The sequence below is a fragment of the Artemia franciscana genome, unplaced genomic scaffold, assembly GCF_032884065.1.
Source record: "Artemia franciscana unplaced genomic scaffold, ASM3288406v1 PGA_scaffold_58, whole genome shotgun sequence".
In the NCBI taxonomy this organism is placed as follows: domain Eukaryota; kingdom Metazoa; phylum Arthropoda; class Branchiopoda; order Anostraca; family Artemiidae; genus Artemia; species Artemia franciscana.
In genome coordinates this window covers 881677-902079 of record NW_027062698.1, presented here as the reverse complement: position 1 = coordinate 902079, position 20403 = coordinate 881677, and the positions used below count along the sequence as shown (strand labels likewise).

General features: G+C 35.4%; 1 protein-coding gene across 1 annotated transcript in view; it reads right to left on the bottom strand.

The window, feature by feature from the left end:
* The window catches only part of LOC136042040 (uncharacterized), a 73683-nt gene that overhangs the window by 32541 nt on the left and 20739 nt on the right, over positions 1–20403 (bottom strand). Inside the window, exons 4-5 of the mRNA XM_065726899.1 lie at positions 13820–14009; positions 485–778 (exon numbers count right to left, since the gene is read on the bottom strand). Coding sequence (XP_065582971.1) covers positions 485–778; positions 13820–14009 — 484 coding nt within the window. The remainder of the gene's footprint in view (positions 1–484; positions 779–13819; positions 14010–20403) is intronic.

Here is a 20403-nt window from a genome sequence, read left to right as displayed (position 1 = left end):
ACAGGGAGGTATCGAAACTCATTCCCGACAGAATGAAGCTTTTGCGATTCACCCGCCAATGTACAACCCGACAGGACTACCTTCTGCAGGTACACCCTGCCAGGAATACTTGAAGACAAGATCCGATCGGCGATCTATTGCACATGGAATGAAACATGAAACATGGTTTCCCAGCAGGCGCAATCCCCGAAAATCCTTCTCTTGAGGCGTTCAAGAGAGGGCATCATAAAAGTAAAAGCCGAGACAATTACCAGGACTAATGGCAAATCATCACTTGTGATAGAGCTGTGAAGCCTGTAATAAAAAAAATATATTCTCCCTATTCAAGTAAATACCACGAGATCCCAAGTATGTTTTTTCTACCAGCTAATTCGTGGATTAGTATCAAAACCAGGTTCAATTATTTTCTCTAAACTTCCTCATATGATTTAAGGACCCTGTCATATTTGATTCTGAATCACCCAATTTAAATTTAATCTCATACCTCAAAATTTTCTGAAAACATGTCATTCTCCGAGAACATATCTGCAGCTTTTTTCTTTGGCGGTGGTAAAGGTGGCAGAGGGGGCATTTCCAGTTCTAAATCATCCTTTTCCCGAATGGGTGATTTCATCACCAAAGGTGTACCCGATCGCGGACTATTAATGCCTAGACTATCCGTGTCCACTCCGCTTGTAGGGAGTCGCTCACTTTGCGCACTAGGGGAATTAGGCGGTGAAACGTTCCAAGACTGTTGTGACTCTTCTGAAGGCTGGACAGGTACTGAAGGGTTTAGTTTCTGAAATAAAAATGATTTAGCTGCCGTGTTTTCTCCGTTTGTATTAAAACTTTGTTTGTAAAATTGAAAATAAAAATATAGCTCAGAGGTGAAAGTAATGGTTGATTTTACTTATAGAGTAGAGCGCAGATAAGAAAAAAGAAACATATCAATCGATTCCGTATCCAATACTCTTTCCAAACATAACATTCACTGCCTTTGCGATTGCAACTTATGCTCACTAATCGGGCCAGAAATAGCCCTAGCCTATATACAAATGTTTGTTAGCTCTGTAGATTCTTCGTTCTTTTTTGTGCTTACTTCTTACCATGGGGGGGGGCACGGATAGTGTCAGATGATTTGCCCCCAACCACGCCACTGCTCTCCCGGCCGAAGGCCGAGAATCAAGAGAACGGTACCCGCGCTATGCGGACCATTTTCTGAAAAAAAAGTTATTTCTTATTAACAGTTGGTTCATAATTCCAAGCCAATTTCAAATAGCCTAGGGCTATATCCCGGCACATCAGGGGGTGGGGCCAAGAGCATAATAGCAACGGCATTGATTAATATATGGAAGGAGCATTGAATAGGAAAGTAAATGATATATGTCTTCTCTTTTCTTCAATGTGACTACTGTCCCGGGTTCTAAAAATCAACTGAAGTAGTCTATATGTAGATAGAAGCAATAAAGCTAAAAATTATTGTTTTAAAGAATTTTCTACATTTTTTTTTCTTACTTGATTCCATCCTTATTTTAATTAGAATTTTATTACTTTAAAAATCTTTTAATTATTTTTAATAATATGGATTTAATTTACTCACTAGTAAAAGTATGCATATACAGATTGCTGCAAAGCTTTTCAAGGAAGAATTCGCACTAGAGGGTTTGGGTTAAGAATAAATCTATAAAGAATAAAACGCTGCTTATAAAAATCACACAGCTACTCTTAGTATGTACATGCAAATTGCAACGATTTTTACTAAGGATTAATTCACACTGAAAAATTATGGTTTGAAAGTGATTTACCTCTTTATTTTTTTCGTACCGGATTTAGATATTAATGCAAAAAGTGCCAGATCATACTCATAGGTAAAGGGGCCACTTATAGGTAAAAGTATGCATATGCATTTTGCTTTAAATCTTTTAAAGGATGCAGAGGCAATGACGGATTTGGTTTCTGAGTGAAAAATATATGATTAGGAAATATTTTTCTTCGTGTGCTTTTTATACCAGATTTGGTTATAATAGCAGAAATCACACAGCCACTCATATGTAAAAGTATATATCTGCAGAATGTGGCCAATTTAAATTTAAGCAACATACCAAACATATTGACTATTATAAACTTTATGAGTGTCTATAAACGGTGTATTCTGGAAAACGGGGGAACTCAACCATACATACACACTTTGATAGGATCTGACATGAGCCTCTCTTTTTGCTGCATATTTCTTAGTTGAGTTCCCTAATTTTTCGTCCCGATTTTCCAAAAAACGTAAAAAGTGCTTAAGATCCAGGTTTTGAAAGCAAGTTATTTCGCAAGATTGTTTGTTTTTATTTAATGCTTTCCTTTTAGTTATTAAGGTAGCACAGCACAGACGTCAAAAGGTAAAGGGGTGTGTACACTGCTCATTTTTTCGAGATATTATTCCTCAAAGTTAATGGCTACTGAATAATGAACTACACACTTTCTGATTCAAGATTTAATCAATTTTAACTTACTTCAAATAATAATTTAATCTAATGCATTGACTCAATAGATGCATAAATTGGGAGAGTCAAACACAGTCAATTTCGTACACTTTTTCCTTTGGAAACGTACAAAAATTTAGAAGGCACATACTTGAAACTTATTAAAAAAAAAAGCTAACTGAATTAGGTTCATTGTGAAAGAGCATCCAATTTAGCTTATTTTTCTTGATTCAGTAATGCTAATAGATTTAGAGGCTTCATTACGTAAAGGCTGTCAAATCACATAAAAACATATTTATTCTTCCTAGCAATAATGATTGGCATATTCAATAAACATTGAAAGAAAAAAATTTGACAATTTATCTACATCGATTTTTTTAATGGTTAAGATAATCGAACAAAGTCCCACAACAAAGACTATCTAGACTGCTTTCATTAGCAATTTCTACAAGCTAAAAACTTTATATTGGAGCGAAGAAATATGCTTTGCTGAATTATTGAAAAACCTAATCCCTATTTTGACCCCTTTCCGACCCTTTCTGAATAGAAGCCTTATTCTGACCCCTATTGCTGGAAAACCTATTCCCTATTCTGACCCCTATAAACATGCTTTATGCTGATCCAGAGTTCATTTAGCCAGCTTTGGTGGCCAACTTGATGGGATGAAAAAAAAAACTAATAGATAAAACATAAGAACTTAGAGATAGCAAGTTCATATAACGAAAACTCTGGAGTCGACGAAATCCCCCAGGACCAGCGGGCAGGAGTTTTAAATTATGCTCTGGGTCATATATGGTTCTTATGGAAGAGATACTCGTATAAATTTTAGAGAGGGCACATTTGATTGGAAATTGAAAGTTCTAGTTCAGGTTTTGAGAGTTAAAAGAGATTGAAGGGTAACTAGCCTCCACCCACACCCCTTTTTCCCTACATACATCCAATACGAATTTTTGAGATAGCCATTTTGTAAAAAAAAAAAGTTCAAAGGTCACACAAGAAAAACTCCGGGGTTGACACAGTCCCCAGAGCCCGGGGCAAGTATTTTAAGAATATGCTCCGGAGGCCTCTAAGATTTTTTATGTAAGGGGTGGTCGTATAAACCTCGAAGGTGGCTCATTTGATTAGAAATTGAGAGTTCTAATTCTCAGAGTGCAACTAGCCCTCAAGCCCTTTTTCTCCAAATCCATCCGATACAAATTTGATATAGCCATATTTTTTAATAGTTGAAAAATCGGATAAAAAAAAACTCCGGGTTCAACACAACTCCCAGAGCCCAGGGTCAAGTATTTTAAGTTATGTCCCGGAGACATATAAGCTTTTATGTAGGGGGTGGTCGTATTAACTTCGAGGGTGGCTCATTTGATAAGAATTTGAGAGTTCTAATTCATTTTTTAAGAGTCAAGAGAGATCCAAGTGCAACTAGCCCCCTATCCCTTTTTCCCTAATTTATTCGATACAAATTTTAAGATGTTCATTTTTTCTAAATAGTTCAAACATCACAAAACAAAAACTCCAGGGTCAACAGAACTCACAAAGCCAGGGGCCAAGTGTTTTAAGTTATGCCCCGGAGACATATACGGTTTTTATATAAGGAGTGGTCGTATAAACTTCGAAGGTGGCTTATTTGAAAGTTATACTTACCTTTTTATGAGTCAAAAGTTAATGGAGGGCATCTACCACCCCTTCTCCCCTCCTTACGCATACACCCTCTTTTACCCAAATGCATCGAATGTAAATTTCCCCCCCACCCCGGGGATATGGCTCTGAGCCACGGAATATTAGTTATTGTTACTTTGATACTTTGTTTACTTTGATACCTTGTTAACTTTGATCCTTTCTGAACTTAGATGGTTTGGTACTTTGATATTGTTACTTTGAAACTAGTTTTGATATTTTGATGAAAGTTGACGTTGAAAAAAAAAATTTATTCGGAAATGAGGATTTTTTTTTTAAAGTTGAAACTTTTTGCAATCAAAAAACTAACAAAATTAATTTAAAAAACTTTTCAAAAGTCGTTCCCCTAATTCTTCCCGAAATAATTGGGGTTATGTACTTCTAAAGAATGGTTTCTTCACTACAAACAAGAGTATGGCTACTATCCGTTTACGAAACGGTGTAAGTATAATTCTTTCACTTAAATAACCTATTCTCTTACTTAGACTTATCATTCTCTTACTTAAATGGCTACAAAGTTCTGCAAAATTAGTTTACCTTTTTCTATTATAATTGGGAGAACAGAATTCAAAGATAAGCGAGAATTGGATTAAGGATTGGTTGTTAGACCGACGGTTATCTACAGGGAGTAGGGGTTATGTACTTCTAATGAATTGTTTCTTCACTACAAACAAGAGTATGGCTACTGTCCGTTTCCTAAACGGTAAAAGTATCATTCTCTTACTTAAATAGCCAATTCTCTTACTTGGAATTATCATTCTCTTACTTAAGTGGCTACAAAATTCTACAAAATTAGTTTACCTTTTTTTTTGTTATAATAACTGGGAGAACACAATTCAAACACAAATGAGAATAGGATTAAGGATTGGTTGTTAGATTGCGGTCGTTTTCAGGGAGTAGGGGTTATGTACATCAACTGAATGGCGTCTTCACTACAAACAAGAGTAGGATTACTACCCGTTTCTCTAACGATAAAAGTATAAGGCCTACTGGGTATTTGGTGCTTTACTAAAAGAAATTATATTACAAATATTTTCTTTTGTTCTTATTACTGCATTTGAAAATGGAATGAAAATTATCAGTGAAACCAGACCAGGATTTACTAATAGGCCCACTAGACCCTGCAGCTTTTACTATTCCCAAAGTTTCGAGAATTTCCCAGAAAATCTTGCAAAAAAAGGAACAGCAAAAACGCTTGGAAGTACAGGCGTCAAAGCATTAAATCGGGCCTGGATGAAACAAAATTTTGAGCTGGTGAGCTTTCAGCAGTTAATATCATTATATATCAAATATTCAGTTTAATTTATCAGTTCTTTACAAAACTGTTAATTTTTTGGAATAAAAAAAATAATTTCAAAAGAACTTTCCAAAATAGAAGTTTTCTAAAGAAAAGTAAAGGCCATATTAAACTTAAGATCAGAAGAAATAGAAACCTACAATAACTCAAACTCAAAACAACCAGAAATTACTATGAAAGAATTAATCAAACCAAAAGGAAAAGAAATTAAATAAACAATCATAGCAAAAAAACATACAACAAGTAGTAATATAAATGAATAAATAAATCTCCAAACGAGTAAAGCTTAAGTTGAATCCGCAAATCAAGCTTAAAACAAACGAAAATATTTTGATATTGAGGCATAAATGAAACCCAAAACGAATAGAAATTAAACAAACAATCATCGAAAACAAAAAAATAATAGTTACTAATAAAAATGAGTAACTAAATCTTCAGATGATTGAAACTTAAACTGAATGTGGAAATCCAGCTAGAAACAAACAAAAATCTCTATAAAGAAGAGTTTTTCAGAGTTTCAGAAATTTCTTTCATTGTAGAAGTCTAAATCCTACTGTGTCATTGGCATTTAACTGAAAACTAATTATATTACACATATTTTCTTTTGTACTTATTACAAGGTTGAAAATAAACATAAAAATTACATTAAAATTAAATTTTGAACTGATGAGCTTTCAGCAATTCATATTATTATATATCAAATATTTAGATAATTTTATTAGTTCTTTCCAAAACTGTTCAAAACAGATATAGCTTCACTACAAACAAGAACTTGGGTACTGCCCCCTTCCCTAACTGTAAAATTTTAAAGCCTACTACGTCGTTAGTGCTTCAGTGAAAACGAATTATGTTACAAATATTTTCTTTTCCAGTTATTGCAGTATCGAAAATAGAAATAAAATTACAGTGAAATAAAATCTTGAACTGATGATCTTTCAACAATTAATAACATTATATACCAGACATTCAGTTTGATTTGATTTGTAGTTTTCTAGACTGTTCAAGACGCAAATAATTTTCAGTGAAGCGCCAATGACGCGGTAGGTTTTAGACTTTTACAGTGAAAAAAAGGGGCAAATCCCAAACTCTTCTTTGTAGAAATTTTTGGTCTTTTCAAGCTAGATTTGCATATTCAATTAAGTTTCACTTGTTTCAAGATTTAATTACTCACTTATATAAGTAACTAGTATTCATTTGTTTGTTATGATTGTTTATTTAATTTCTGTTCGTTTTGGGCTTCATTTATTCTTTAATAGCAATTTTTGGTTATTTTGAGTTTGAGTTATTGTGGGTTTTTACTTCTTCTGATCCAAAATTTAATATGGCCTTTACAATTCTTTAGAAAACTTCTTTTTCAGAATTTTTTTCCAATTAATCATTTAACATGGTATGGTAAGAGTGTCTAAATACATGAGTACATCAAGGAGGGATACCAAAATATTATAAGACATCAAATTAATTCAACATTTATGATCCAAGAATTTTGACACGAATCGTGTTTTCAACATTCTGATTAGACCCCCCCCCCCTGTAACAAAAAAAGTACAGATGTGCCTAATTTGAATTTCCAACACCTCAATGAAATCAAAATCAATAAAAACAGTGATCTCATGTCTAGGTAGGTCAGGTACTCGAAACAAACCAACGCTGTCAATAAGATTGTAAGTCCTACAGGCATTTCTAAAGTTGTTTTCAATTATTAAAATTTTCGACAAAATATCGTATAAACCCATTAAATGCTTGTATATATTTGCAAATCCTGTATTGATTAATCTAACATCAATTAATCGGTTGGGAAGTTCTAAAATACGCTGCTGTCTGGAGTGACTTTCCTAACTTTTGGGAAAAAATTCACGTTTCGCAAGTTTGGTGTCTCTGGACTGTGAGTATTGAAGGCAATTTCTTATATTTGACCTAGATTCTACGGCAAACTTGATTTTTTTTCTAAATTAAGATTCGTTTTCGTAGAATCTTCCAGACTTTACTGGTATGGAAGAAGTAGATGTATGAGATTGAAATACAGTTCAAGACCTTTACTTGGTCTGTAGAATTGTAACAGAAGTTTTCTTCCCCTACCACAACATTTACACAGGTTCATGAAATGGAAGTGCCTTAACTGAAGGAGAATAAGTGGATATAGGTACTGCAAATACCATTCCAGGCTCCAATTTGGGCTATAAAGCCATTTGTGAGTTTTTCACTTTCCTCAACGTCTTTCTAAGATAGCAAAATCTCCTACTTAAGACTCCTGTCGAGATTCTTCAAATTGAAAACTATTCCAAGCTATTTGTAATTTTTACTATAATTTAGTGCTACCGCTGGAGACCGGTAAAAACGGAATTTCATTTTCCACACCGAAATGTAGAAAAGTGGGCAGTCCACTTTTCCGCGATTTAAAGGAAAAATATCAAATTAAAAAAAAAAATATTCTCGTAAATCAGAATGTAGTTCAATTATGGTTTAATTTGTCTCCTATCATTCGTTTCTAGGCAAACTCTATCGACTCTTTTTAAGGTTGCTAGGCTGTTTTCAGATCTTGATTATAGTACCTTATTTTCCATAATAGAGGGACAATCTTTACAGTAAAGCCATTGATTTTTGGTGGCATAAATGAAACAGAATAATAAAATAGGTCATGAACAGTCTTAAAAATATAAAAAAAAGGCGACAACTCTAAAGAAGGGAAATTTTGACATCAATATACACATCAAAAGAATCGGATTTTAATGCTGATTTCAAATATGTAAGTTTCATTAAGTTTAGTGTTACCCATCAAAACTTACGAGCCTGAGAAAATTTGCCTTATTTGAGAAAAAAGTGGAAACACCCCCTAAAAGTTACAGAATCTTAATGAAAATCACACCATCAGATTCAGCGTATTACAGAGCATTACTGTAGAGGTTTCAAGCTCCTATCTGCAAAAAAATGGGGAATTTTGCATTTTTTGCCTGAAGAGGGATCACGGATGCGTGTTTATTTGTTTTTTTTTTCTTCCCAGGGGTGATCATATCGACCCAGAGGCCTTAGAATATTGCGACAGGGCTCATTGGAGCGGAAATTGAAAGTTCCCCCTTTTAAAGTGACCAAAAATTGGAGGGTAACTAGACACTTTCTTGTGCTCAATTTTCCCCGAAGTCACCGGATCAAAATTTTGAGATAGCCATTTGGTTCAACCTTGTCTAAAAATCCGATAACTATGACTTTAGGTGTAAAATGACCCCCCACAGTCCCAAAGGGAAGAGCTGCAAGTTATGAACTTTGCCCTTAGTTGACATATATTATTTGTTATTGCAAAGCATACAGGCATTTTCAAGGGGATTTTTTCTGGTCGGTGTGGGGGGGGGGCGTGGAACTTTGCATGGGAAAAGAAAATTTTCCATGAAAATTTCTCAAGGGGGTGCCCTAGCACCCCCATGAAGTAAAACACTATCAGAAATCAAACAAAAAACAAGTTTTTTTTCCACTGACAGTAAGGAGCAACATTAAAACTGAAAACGAACAGAAATTATTACGTATCAGGGTGTTCGTCCCCGCGTCAATACCTCGCTCTTTACGCTAAATTTCGAATTTTGCCACTTCTTTAATAATGGCCTCCGAATCAAAAAAGCGGTTTTATTAAAATAAATATCTCTTTTAAGGGTATTGAAAAACTTTAGCGTAAAGAGCGATGTATTGACGAGGGGGCAAACCCCCCTCATATACGTAATAATTTCTACTCGTTTTAAATTTTATTGTCGCTCCTTACTTTCAGTTGAAAAGACTCCTTATTTTAATTCAATTTACAATAAAACCGTTGATTTTGGCAGTAAAAAATAGGCCACAAATAGTCTTAGAAATTTGAGCCAATTAAAAAAAAATGCTGACAATTGTATTTCAAAGGTTGGTTGATATGGCAACAATTCTTGAGGCCATATGCAACATTGTCGAGCCTTTAAATAGGCTACGCGAAGCTTTTTTGTTGTTGTTATTATACTTTTCTTAGATTTGATGAAGGTGATGAAAAAGCAAAACTGTACAATGAGCTCAATAAAATAAAGATGGTCTATATAGATTGAACCAGCTTCTGCTTCAGAGCACTCTTATAAACAACAACAACAAATGTTACTTCAATAAAAATGAGCTGGGAATTACAACAGCAACAAAAATATCAACACAGAAAAAAGAAGAGAAATAGCTGAATAAGAAGAGAAATTGGATAAAACGACCACGCTTCTAAACTATTAACTATTCGTTCCATTGACACCATAGGTTTTTAAAGGCGTATAGTTTTCAAGTAAGTCGTCTAAGCTAACACAAATTCCCCTTTTCTATCTATAAAAAAAAACAAAAAAAAAAATACTTTTGATTAAGTACATGCAACAGCCACATCCGGCATTATCCTCCGCGCTTAGTTAAAACGTCAGGTGCAATGGTCAACGGATCCTACCTCGGTTTCAACCAACCTTGTTTTTTTTCTTTATTAGTAACTTCAAAAGAATTGTTCTATTGAGAATAAAAACATATATATTTTCGATTGTGGGCAAGGAGGGGCCTTGATGAGCGCTTTTATTCATGCTTACTTAAAGCCAAAAATCTTATATTACTCCGAATGTCAATAAAATCAAGGTAATGAGAAGTGTGCGTGATCCTTTTTTCCCAATGTGTGTACTTCCAACAAGAAAAGACGCATGGAGAATGCTTGAAATATCATTACATGGCGTCTATAGTATTCTAAAGTTTTGACTAAAGCTCTAGTTTAAGAGTCATAAGTAAAAGTGAGCACTTCTCAATTTGTGTTTAATCTCAAACATCAAAATAAGAAGACCAATAGGGCTTTTTTTTCACAAGACAGTGGGAGACAAATTAGAATGAATATTTCGGCCCTATGCCCAAGGACCGTCCTTAGCAAGACAAATATATAAGAAGAAAAAACTTACAAAAGGATAAAATCAATACAACCAAAATGAAAAAAAATTTCTAAATTTTTCTTGGTCGCTATTTGCGTTTAATCTGCTTGGTCAAAATTCGTGCACGAGTTATAATTCTTGCAACTTGAAGCGAAACTATGTACACTGGACAATAACACAATGACAGTACAAATGACATCACCACAAGCACCTAGACGAAAAGTTCAACAATTATTTGTCATGAGGACCTATAAATAAGACGTAATACCGTGAAGATGCCACGACTTGAGTGAATTTATCCAATTCCATAAGAAAACAGAAATTTGTTTCTGCCATTTAAAATAATTTTGTCCGCTTGAATGGTCTATGTAGGGACTCTGTACAATTCTCTGTTCATCAGTCACAAATAATTTTTCTTTCACAAAATAATTTTAAACATGACCTAGGAATCAAACAAACTGTCCGTGAGGCAATCGAAATCAAACGAACTTAAATAATAATACATCCTTAAATAGATACTTGGGTGAATACACACTCAACCCTATGTACACAAAATTAATTATAGAAAATAATCTAATTCAAAATAAAACAAAAATAGGAACGAACAAAAACAAGCCCAATATCAAAAGAACTATCAGATTAGCTGCAGAGAAGGCAAATATCGCAATAAGAAATCATTCCAATTTTTAATAAATACAGTTAGTGAAATGAATGAACCTTCTTATCTTGTAAAATGTTAGCTTTTATCAGACAGTCTTGGCTGAACTTTTCGTTAAGAAGTAATGATGTCAAGGCTATTTTAAAATAAAAAATGGATTTTTAACTGAGAACTTTTATTGTAAGTGTTTTACTGTTTTTTATTTTTTCTTTGCTGAAGACGGCCCTTAGATATAGGGCCGAAATATTCAAATAGGTTTTGTTGGTTCACTGTCTTGGGAAAAAAAGTCCTCATTATTCTCTCTTTTGTTGTTCCACTCTAAGCGTATTCCAAGTTTTAGGTTTCCCCCTCCCAACTCCCCCCCCCAATGTCACCAGATCCGGTCGGGTTTAAAATAAGAGCTCTGAGCCACGACATCCTTCTAAATATCAAATTTCATTGAGATCCGATCACCCGTTCGTAAGTTAAAAATACCTCATTTTTTTGATATTTCAGAAATACCCCCCCCCCCAACTACCCCAAAGAGAGCGGATCCGTTCCGTTTATGTCAATCATCTACCTAGGACTTGTGTTTATTTTTCCCACCATGTTTCATCCCGATCCCTTCACTCTAAGTGTTTTCCAAGTTTTAGGTTTCCCCCTCCCAACTCCCCGCCCCGGTCACCGGATCCGGTCGGGATTTAAAATAAGAGCTCTTAGACACGATATCCTTCTAAACATCAAATTTCATTGAGATCCGATCACCCATTCGTAAGTTGAAAATACCTCATTTTTTCTAATTTTTCAGAATTACTCCCCCCCCAACTACCCCAAAGAGAGCGAATCAGTTCCGATTATGTCAATCATGTATCTGGGACTTGCGCTTATTTTTCCCATCAAGTTTCATCTCGATCCCTCCACTCTAAGTGTTTTCCAAGATTTTAGGTTCCCCCCCCCCCCTCCAACTCCCCCCAATGTCATCAGATCCGGTCGGGATTTAAAATAAGAGCTCTGAGACACAATATCATTCCAAACATCAAATTTCATTAAGATCCAATCACCCGCTCATAAGTTAAAAATACTTCATTTTTTCTATTTTTTTCCGAATTAACCGGCCCCCCACTCCCCCCCCCCAGATGGTCAAGTCGGGAAAACGACTATTTCTAATTTAATCTGGTCCGGTCCCTGATAAGCTTGCCAAATTTCATCGTCCTAGCTTACCTGGAAGTGCCTAAAGTAGCAAAACCGGGACTTTAGGTTTCCCCCCTCCAACTCCCCCCAATGTCATCAGATCTGGTCGGGATTTAAAATAAGAGCTCTGAGACACAATATCATTTCAAACATCAAATTTCATTAAGATCCAATCACCCGCTCATAAGTTAAAAATACTTCATTTTTTCTATTTTTTGCAAATTAACCGCCCCCCCCCCCCAGATGGTCAAATCAGGAAAACGACTATTTCTAATTTAATCTGGTCTGGTCCCTTATACGCTTGCCAAATTTCATCGTCCTAGCTTACCTGGAAGTGCCTAAAGTAGCAAAACCGGGACCGACAGACCGACAGAATTGGCGATTGCTATATGTCACTTGGTTAATACCAAGTGCCATAAAAACAGAAACTGATATGATTTTATTAACTGGACTATGGAGCGTTCAAAACCTTGAGTCGCATTTACCTTTGAATGAGTTTTTGCCCAGAAGGACAACGTCGTTCTCAGATTGCGATATTACATTACTCTTTTAGCACAAGTTTCTATCGTTGACTGTATTTTTTCTAGCATAGTTAGGTAGTTAATTCAAAATTAAATTTCTAAAAATTTTGGTTTAAAAGCCATGATATACTTCACTTGTAGTGTAACATACCAGGGGGCGGTAAAACTGGCATAATTTGAAAGCAATAAATGATACAGTTTAGACGTTTGAGAGCCCCTAGAAATATTTCGCCGCTAAATAAGTAGAATTAGATTGAATATTTTGATTCCGAATGGATTTCTAGATAGGGCCAGATCTATCACTAGACCAGGGTGAATTTGGTGTTTTTGACCTTTCTGTTGAAAAAAAATATACTATAAAAATGTTTGGGGAAAATCAGGAGCAAGAATTCGATTTTTGAGTTTCAAAGTTGTAAAAACCCGAACCTACATTCGAAAAAACTTAACCTGAGAAACACTTCGCGAATGACTTACCAGAGGACGTCCATAACTGACTTACCAGGGAATGACCTAAGCGGCGTAACTGAAAAGCAATAAGTGACACAGTTTAGGAGCCATTAAATACATTTAAAGGCTGAAGATAATTCTTAGAAGACGTTCATATTAACTGTGACAGAAAAATGTAAATCTGACCTGAAACCTTACTAGCCAAACATTTTTAGGGGAAGGGGGCTAATAGATTTTGCAGATAATAGGTTCATTTTAATTGACTTTCTACTGACAGAAGTTAATATTTTAGAAAATCAGCGATACCGTACCACTTTAATTATTTTAATTCGTGCGTCGAGTGGCCAAACATATTCTGATCTAAAACAAAATACTCATTTGACAAACACAAAAACACATCCTACAGACCCAAAGTCATGCCACTGGGGCTAAGAAAAAATGGATTTGTTTTAATCAAACTTACCATTTATATTACTGGTTGTCCAAAAGCTTATTCAAGTTCCTAGTCTTTGAAACGAAAATTCAGTTTATCCAGCTGCTAAATTCTATCTATACGATTTTACGTATTTCATTTGCAATGTTTAAATTATCTTTAAACTCGCAAAAATTATGAATAAACCAGGTTACGTCTGCAACTTGAATAAGGAGTTTCTAGAGTGCCATTTAGACATCATAATATTGAAGTAACTATTCTGCAGGGAATATAATATGAATACCTTCATTAATTCTTCTCTCTTTCTTCGTCGCTCCTCAATTATTTTCTCTTCGTCTTCTTCTTCTTCATTGATATCAATGTCTAACAGAGCCTCTTCACTTGAACTACCTTCTTTTTCTTTCTTTTTTAAACGCTCTAATTCTTCTTCGTCAGATGGCTTTCGATACCGCCGCTGACGATCGCGATCATACCTATAAAATATGTGGTCACATTGGTTAGAGGTTCCCAGCAAATTCAAAGAACAGGAATATGAATAGGAGACTTTTGGTACAAAAAAATGAGAGAAACAAGAACCAAAAACACCTATCAAAATATAGTGCAGCATTGCCAGTAGAAGCAAAAAGATAACCTTAAATTAACATTGAATTAACTCATTTGAGACATGAATTTACCACAATAGAAAAGTAAAAGTAGGGAAAGGGAAGTCAAGTAAAAGTTTAGAAGAGGAAAATATGCCTTGGGTTCCCTTTTTGTAAAAGTAGAGGATCTTATTTTAAATGGTATATTTCTAAATGAAACGAAATTTTATAAGACTTTGATATCCCATTTGCGTAGATCTATTAAATTCGCTTGTAGAAACATAGCCCAAAGATCCCTAAACCCCACACACCCTGTGAAGCAAAGAGAAGTATGTGTATCTGCTCTTAATTTACGACATGACCGCCCCCCGTCACCCAGAGAATTCGTGTTTAAAAATAAGTTTATACACAACAGTGAGGTTTACAAATCAAAAACTCACTATCAAATATGCTTGAGGATCCCTCAAACATACAAACTGTGGTCTAAGATTATAATATTCGCGATGGCCCAAAGCAAAGCTAAAAATAAAAACAAGATAGAAATACAAAAATAAATAGATTACATAAAAATGGTTTAATTTATGTAAATTAAATTAGTTTTATGATTTTTCTGGATAAATTTAAATAGCATTGTTGTTGTTGTTTGTCTTTTTCCTCATAGAAGAACCTGGGGGTCCAATATCATCTGTTTTCTATACCCTTATGAAAGTTTCCTCGGCAGTGACATGAATTCACGAAAATGGGCACAATGTTTTCGTCAATAGAATAGAATTTTATTTGCCTAGAATAGGTTTTATTTGCACAATCTCTCGTAGTCATAAAACTAAATGGCACTCGTGCTTACAAAAAAAGGATTAAATCAAACAACAACAAAATCATAAAACGAATAGAATTGAATGAACAATTGTTATACTTTGATACAAAGAAAGGGATGAAAGAGTTGGAAAAACGATTTGTGCGTGAAGGAGGTGCTGCTAGTCTGTCAATGTTCTTCGACCTAGTACTTCGATGTTTTACTAAAATTGGTGGTAGTATTGATGTGTGTTTATCACTTCTGAGAAAATATTGGCCAAATTCAAGGATCAGACTGAGACGACGCTCTTGAAGAGAGGGAATTTGTAAGGTGGATAATGCTAACTTATATTCGGTAAAAGCATCGCACAATATTATTTTGACTGCTCTTTTTTGTATTGACTCAAGCTGGTCACTTAGGTAAATAGTGTTATTGACTTGTGGGCCCCATACGGGACATGCATACTCTAAGATTGGTCGGATGTAAGTGAGATAGGCTATCCTTAGTTGTGCAACTGAGAAACCAAATCGACGCATTAGTATAAGTGTCCGCATCGCACTATTTGCCTTTTTGATAATTGTATCGACATGAAGGCTGAAAGAGCAGTCGATGCTAAACTTGACACCAAGTACTACAGCCGAAGATTCACTAGGATAAGGAGGAGGAGGGCACACAAAGTCTCTCTTCAGGGGATTAAAGCGAAAGATTTTAGTCTTTCCTTCGTTAATTTGGGGGCTGTTTGCAGTACGTTCATCTTTAAAGTTGTTGATTATTTTGTTACAGAATTGGGGAACAGCCTCAGACTTCTCAACAATTATTTCAGTAGGACTGACAAGTCATCTACATACTTAAATCTTTCTTCATAGCCGGAAAGGATGAAATTTATTACTACCAAAACAGTAGACTAGCCAGCTTAGTACCTTGTGGGGCTCCGCATGTAAGTTCGACCCATTCGGAGTCAGTATCTCCTGGGAAAAGACTGTAAACGCACTGATAGCGGGCTTGTAAAAAATTGATCACTAAAAGGAGAATATGTTTGTGCGCACCCATGGCGCGTAGATTTGTGACAGCAACGGAATGGCGAATAAGATCAAAAGCCTTTCGGTAGTCTACGAGGAGAAGGTCGACTATAGCACTTCCTCGGTCAAGCCATTGATAATGAGATGGTACATCCGTACTAAATAAACAGTTGTGCTGCTGCCACTTAAGCATCCATACTGATACGGGTCTAGATGTGCAGAGATCTGTGACATACGTTTAAGGCAAATAAACGTTTCTACCACTTTAGAAAGGTTCGGAGTTATTGATATAGGCCGGAGTTAATCACAAGATTTTGGACACCTTACTTTTGGAATAACGCGGACATATGCTCTTTTCCAAGCACTAGGGAATACTTGCTGACGGAAAGATTGGTTGATTATAGAAGAGAGTGGCTTAGCAAGAAAAATGGTGAATTCGCGTAACAGCTTTACTGGAAGCTCACCTGGGCAGGACGCACAGTTCGCTTTCAGTCTTAGGAGTTCCTTATAAACAGTGAATTCAGGGACTTCACATACGTCATCAATCTCTGCACCAGCAATGATAGTATCAATTTCTGATTTGGTGATTGATGGAAATGTGGTACAAATGTCAGCAAAAAAAGAATTGACTTCATTGGCTGAGGTCAAGGTGCCGTCCTCTTTGAGCAGCCTTAGATCTCTGAGGGTTGTCTTACCGGTAAGTCTTTTTACTGAGGAATGCCATTTGTGGGGGTATATTGTGAGTAACGGAGTAATTTTATCCCTCACATACTGCCTCTTGGCGCGCTTGTTCAGTTTAACAATATGATTACGTAACTTGGCTGAAGCGATGGTATCACCAGCGATATGAAGGCTACAACGGGTGTTTATTAAATTCTTTAGATTATTGGTTATCCACGGCTTATCAGTGTCACTCATAGTAATGACTTTTACGGGGAAACAAGTCTGAAACTGCTCCTGAAGCAGAGTATTCAGCTTATTGACTTTGATATTAATATCCAATCAAGAAGGGGCAAAATTATCTTTTTAAAAAAAAATAAAAGTACTGAAAAGGTCATTTAAAAAAAAATAACACCCAGACAATGCATTCTTCAAAATTATAGGGAACTTGCCCTCCCCCCCCCCATTTGCTGCGACTTCTTCTCGATACGCACTTGCAAAAGCACTCCAGTTTATTCCATCACTGCTGCTCCAATCTAGTCCTGCAACTTTTAACTTTGAAGTTGTTTTTCAAGCGTTCCCACTAATTACTACCAAGCAAAGCCACGTCCGTCCGTGGCCGAGTGGTTAACGCGCCGAACTCACGAGCGAAGGGTCGCTGGTTCGAATCTCGGTGGTGCCGACCGTTTGGTTTAGGACGAGGGTTAGTGGCGTTTCCCCGTAAGACAAGCCAAAAGTCCACCCAGCTTCAAACGGGTACCTAGAGAAATCTAGGGAAAAGCACGGGAAAGCGTCGGATGGCTTGCCCCAACCACGCATTGCACCCCGGCCGAGGGCTGAGAATCAGGAGATCGGCACCTGCGCTACGCGATCCCTAATCGGCTTGCATGCGAAAGTTTGCTTGCTTACTAATTACTACCGATTAAAGTCAATTGTTTTATGCTAATGGTTATCATCAACTGTCAATGAATCATTTATTGCAAATTAAAATTTACTGAAATTAACAGTAAACACAAAGACACAATACCCTTTTTATATTTCGGTATGGCCACCCTCCTTAGCGAGAAAATACTCAGATCTAATCCTTTGTCCAGTCTTATGAACTACAGTATTTAAGACGACCAGCTTCAACTTACCTAAATAGCAATTACCCATTCAGCAAAGAAATATTAAGCTTTTTTTTTCTCAAAGTCTTAAATAAATTACTGGAAATAAAATCACAAATATTCTTTAACTTCTATGCAAATGTTTAAAATAACTGTAGTTCAGACCGAAATTTATTAAATTTAAAAAATCAATATTTGCTGGGACTATATTTGACACGAGCTTTTTTTGTTAAAAATAACTAGAGTTGACAGTATGAATAGTTTGAATGATCTGATTATGATGCAGTGAAGCTGAATAAATTTTTTAAACCGTTCTAGGCAAAATAATGGTCATATGTCGGAATGTATAATACTTACATCATTTGTTTATTTTTATATTGGATTATATGTATATCATCTTACAAACAAGACCAAAAAACAAGGGGAAATAATGCAAAATTATTTAAACTATCAAAAGCTTGCACAGTCGACACTTTTACGGGATCCTTTTACTCTAGGCAGGGGGGAGGTAATCTTCAAAAAAGAGTAATTTTGGCCGTATTTCCAGATTTTTATAAGAATTGAGTTTGCTTCTCCAGTAGATACTCCATTTAAGAATATTCCATTCCCAATCTTAGGAACACGTGGAGTAAGTACAGTTTTTTTTTTCGCATGAATCAAATCCTTAGTTTCAAAGTCCTACCCTAATGTCATTTCCATGTACTTAATCTAACAACTTAGCCTCAACATGCTATTTACCAATTACCTCCTAAGTGTTTCCCAGGAAAGATGAAAAAGTAATAAAGATAAGTGTCGAGTCAATTTCCTTTGAGTTCAAGAAAAGGAACAGGGTAAGAAAAGGAAGAGGAAAAGGAATAAGAAAGGAAAAAAGGGGAAAAGAAGAGGAAGAATGAAAAGGAATAGAAGCAATGAATAAGCGGACTCAGATTCCTGATAATGGTCAACAGTTTATTTCTTCCCTTTTCAAAAATAGCGACCAAGAGTATCAGTATATTACAAGAGTGAAAACCGGCGCTAGTGTTGGCAAAAAAAAACAACAGAACCATCTAGCATTTGGCAGCACTGGACATTTTTTCAAGCTTTGTAATCGTTTTTCTATCAGCAGCTAAGATCAGACACTTATTACTACACTATTTTTTTTACCAACTAAACAAACTAAACTAATTATTCTTATTACTACAGTAAAAAACATAGTGTCCCTAAATGCTAGACAAAGTTGAGGTTTTCTTTTCTCGGCACTAGCGCCAGTTCCAACTTTTGTAAGTTACCAATAATCTTTGAGTAGCAACACATAAATTATTTCTGTTCAAGTGAAAGTTAGGAGGCTTTACCAATTTATTATTTAGAGTGAATCATTTAAACTATGTACTTTTTAATCAGCTTTCACTCTGATTGGTTAAAATTCAGGCACAAGTTGTAGAGCTTTCTACATCATAATGATATTTTTCAGATAGGCTACATCTAAATTACCAATCAGGGCTATGCAGACATTTAAACACAGGTACTTTCATAAGCATTTACGTGTTAATCTGTCAAGAATTACTACATAAAAAATAATTTTTATCCAGGTGACAACTTTTACCATAGGTAGGTTACCATTAGGTAGGTTTCACTCTTTTACCAACTGGAGTGAAGGCTGGGCTTTTAAAAGTAAGTACTTAATAGTGTGCTATTAATCTGATTAAAATTCAGACACAAGTTACAGAAATCACACCTTGAAATGTAATTAACAATGATACAAATGTTTTCTAGATACCTCTAATATACAAATCAGGGAAAGGTGGATATTTATAGGTAGATATATTCCCTGCTTTCACTCTGATAGGTCAAAGTTGAGACTCAAGTTGTACATCTGTCAACTTGAAATATACCTAGATATACATAGCCAGGGCAACATGAATTTTTGGAGCAAGTTTGTGGAAAATTCGCTGACGAAAGTGGCGTGGGAGCAATACTTAGTTTTTGTTTCTTCATGATTGATTGACAACCACAGTTTCCAAACTTCGAAATACACCATACATTAATGCTTTATTAGGCTGTCCAAGACATATAAGCAAGCAAAATCTATTTAGTTATTTCTAAAATTATAGCTTCTACAAGCTATGGCTACATTACTGTGCCTCAAAATATAACAGGCACTAGTTGTTTCACATATATTTAATGCTGAGAACAAATTGATTTTATGTCTTTATGTTTATTTTTGATTTTATGTTTATTGATTTCATTTATTTTCTGAGTGAAAGGAACTAAAGCTCTTGCTACTCCTTTTGTTTGAGAAGTATTATTTTGCCTTTTCATATAAATCTATTGCGTGGTTAGAGTTTCTGGAATTTCCCTTTCCTGAACCCAATGTTTCCTAACACTTCTAGCCCCCCTCAGGGAAGGGGGCCAAGCATCTAATTGGTTATCAGAAGCTGATATTCCTATTATTGTATCTCCAATATCCAATGATGATAGCCTGAATGAAACCATGATTACTGCCTCTGAGCCACCAATCTCTGAAACTGACAACCTGCTAAATGAGGATTTTCAGACAGTAGGCAGAAAACAGAAACGAAAAAAACCTTCTATGAGTCCTCCTGAAATAATGGGACTCTCAAACCCAAATCCAGCTGTGGAGATAAAGGACAAATCCATTATCCTTTTTACTCCAACAGTAAAAGATCAATCTTTCTCTATCAAAAATATTACTAACATTAGAATGAATG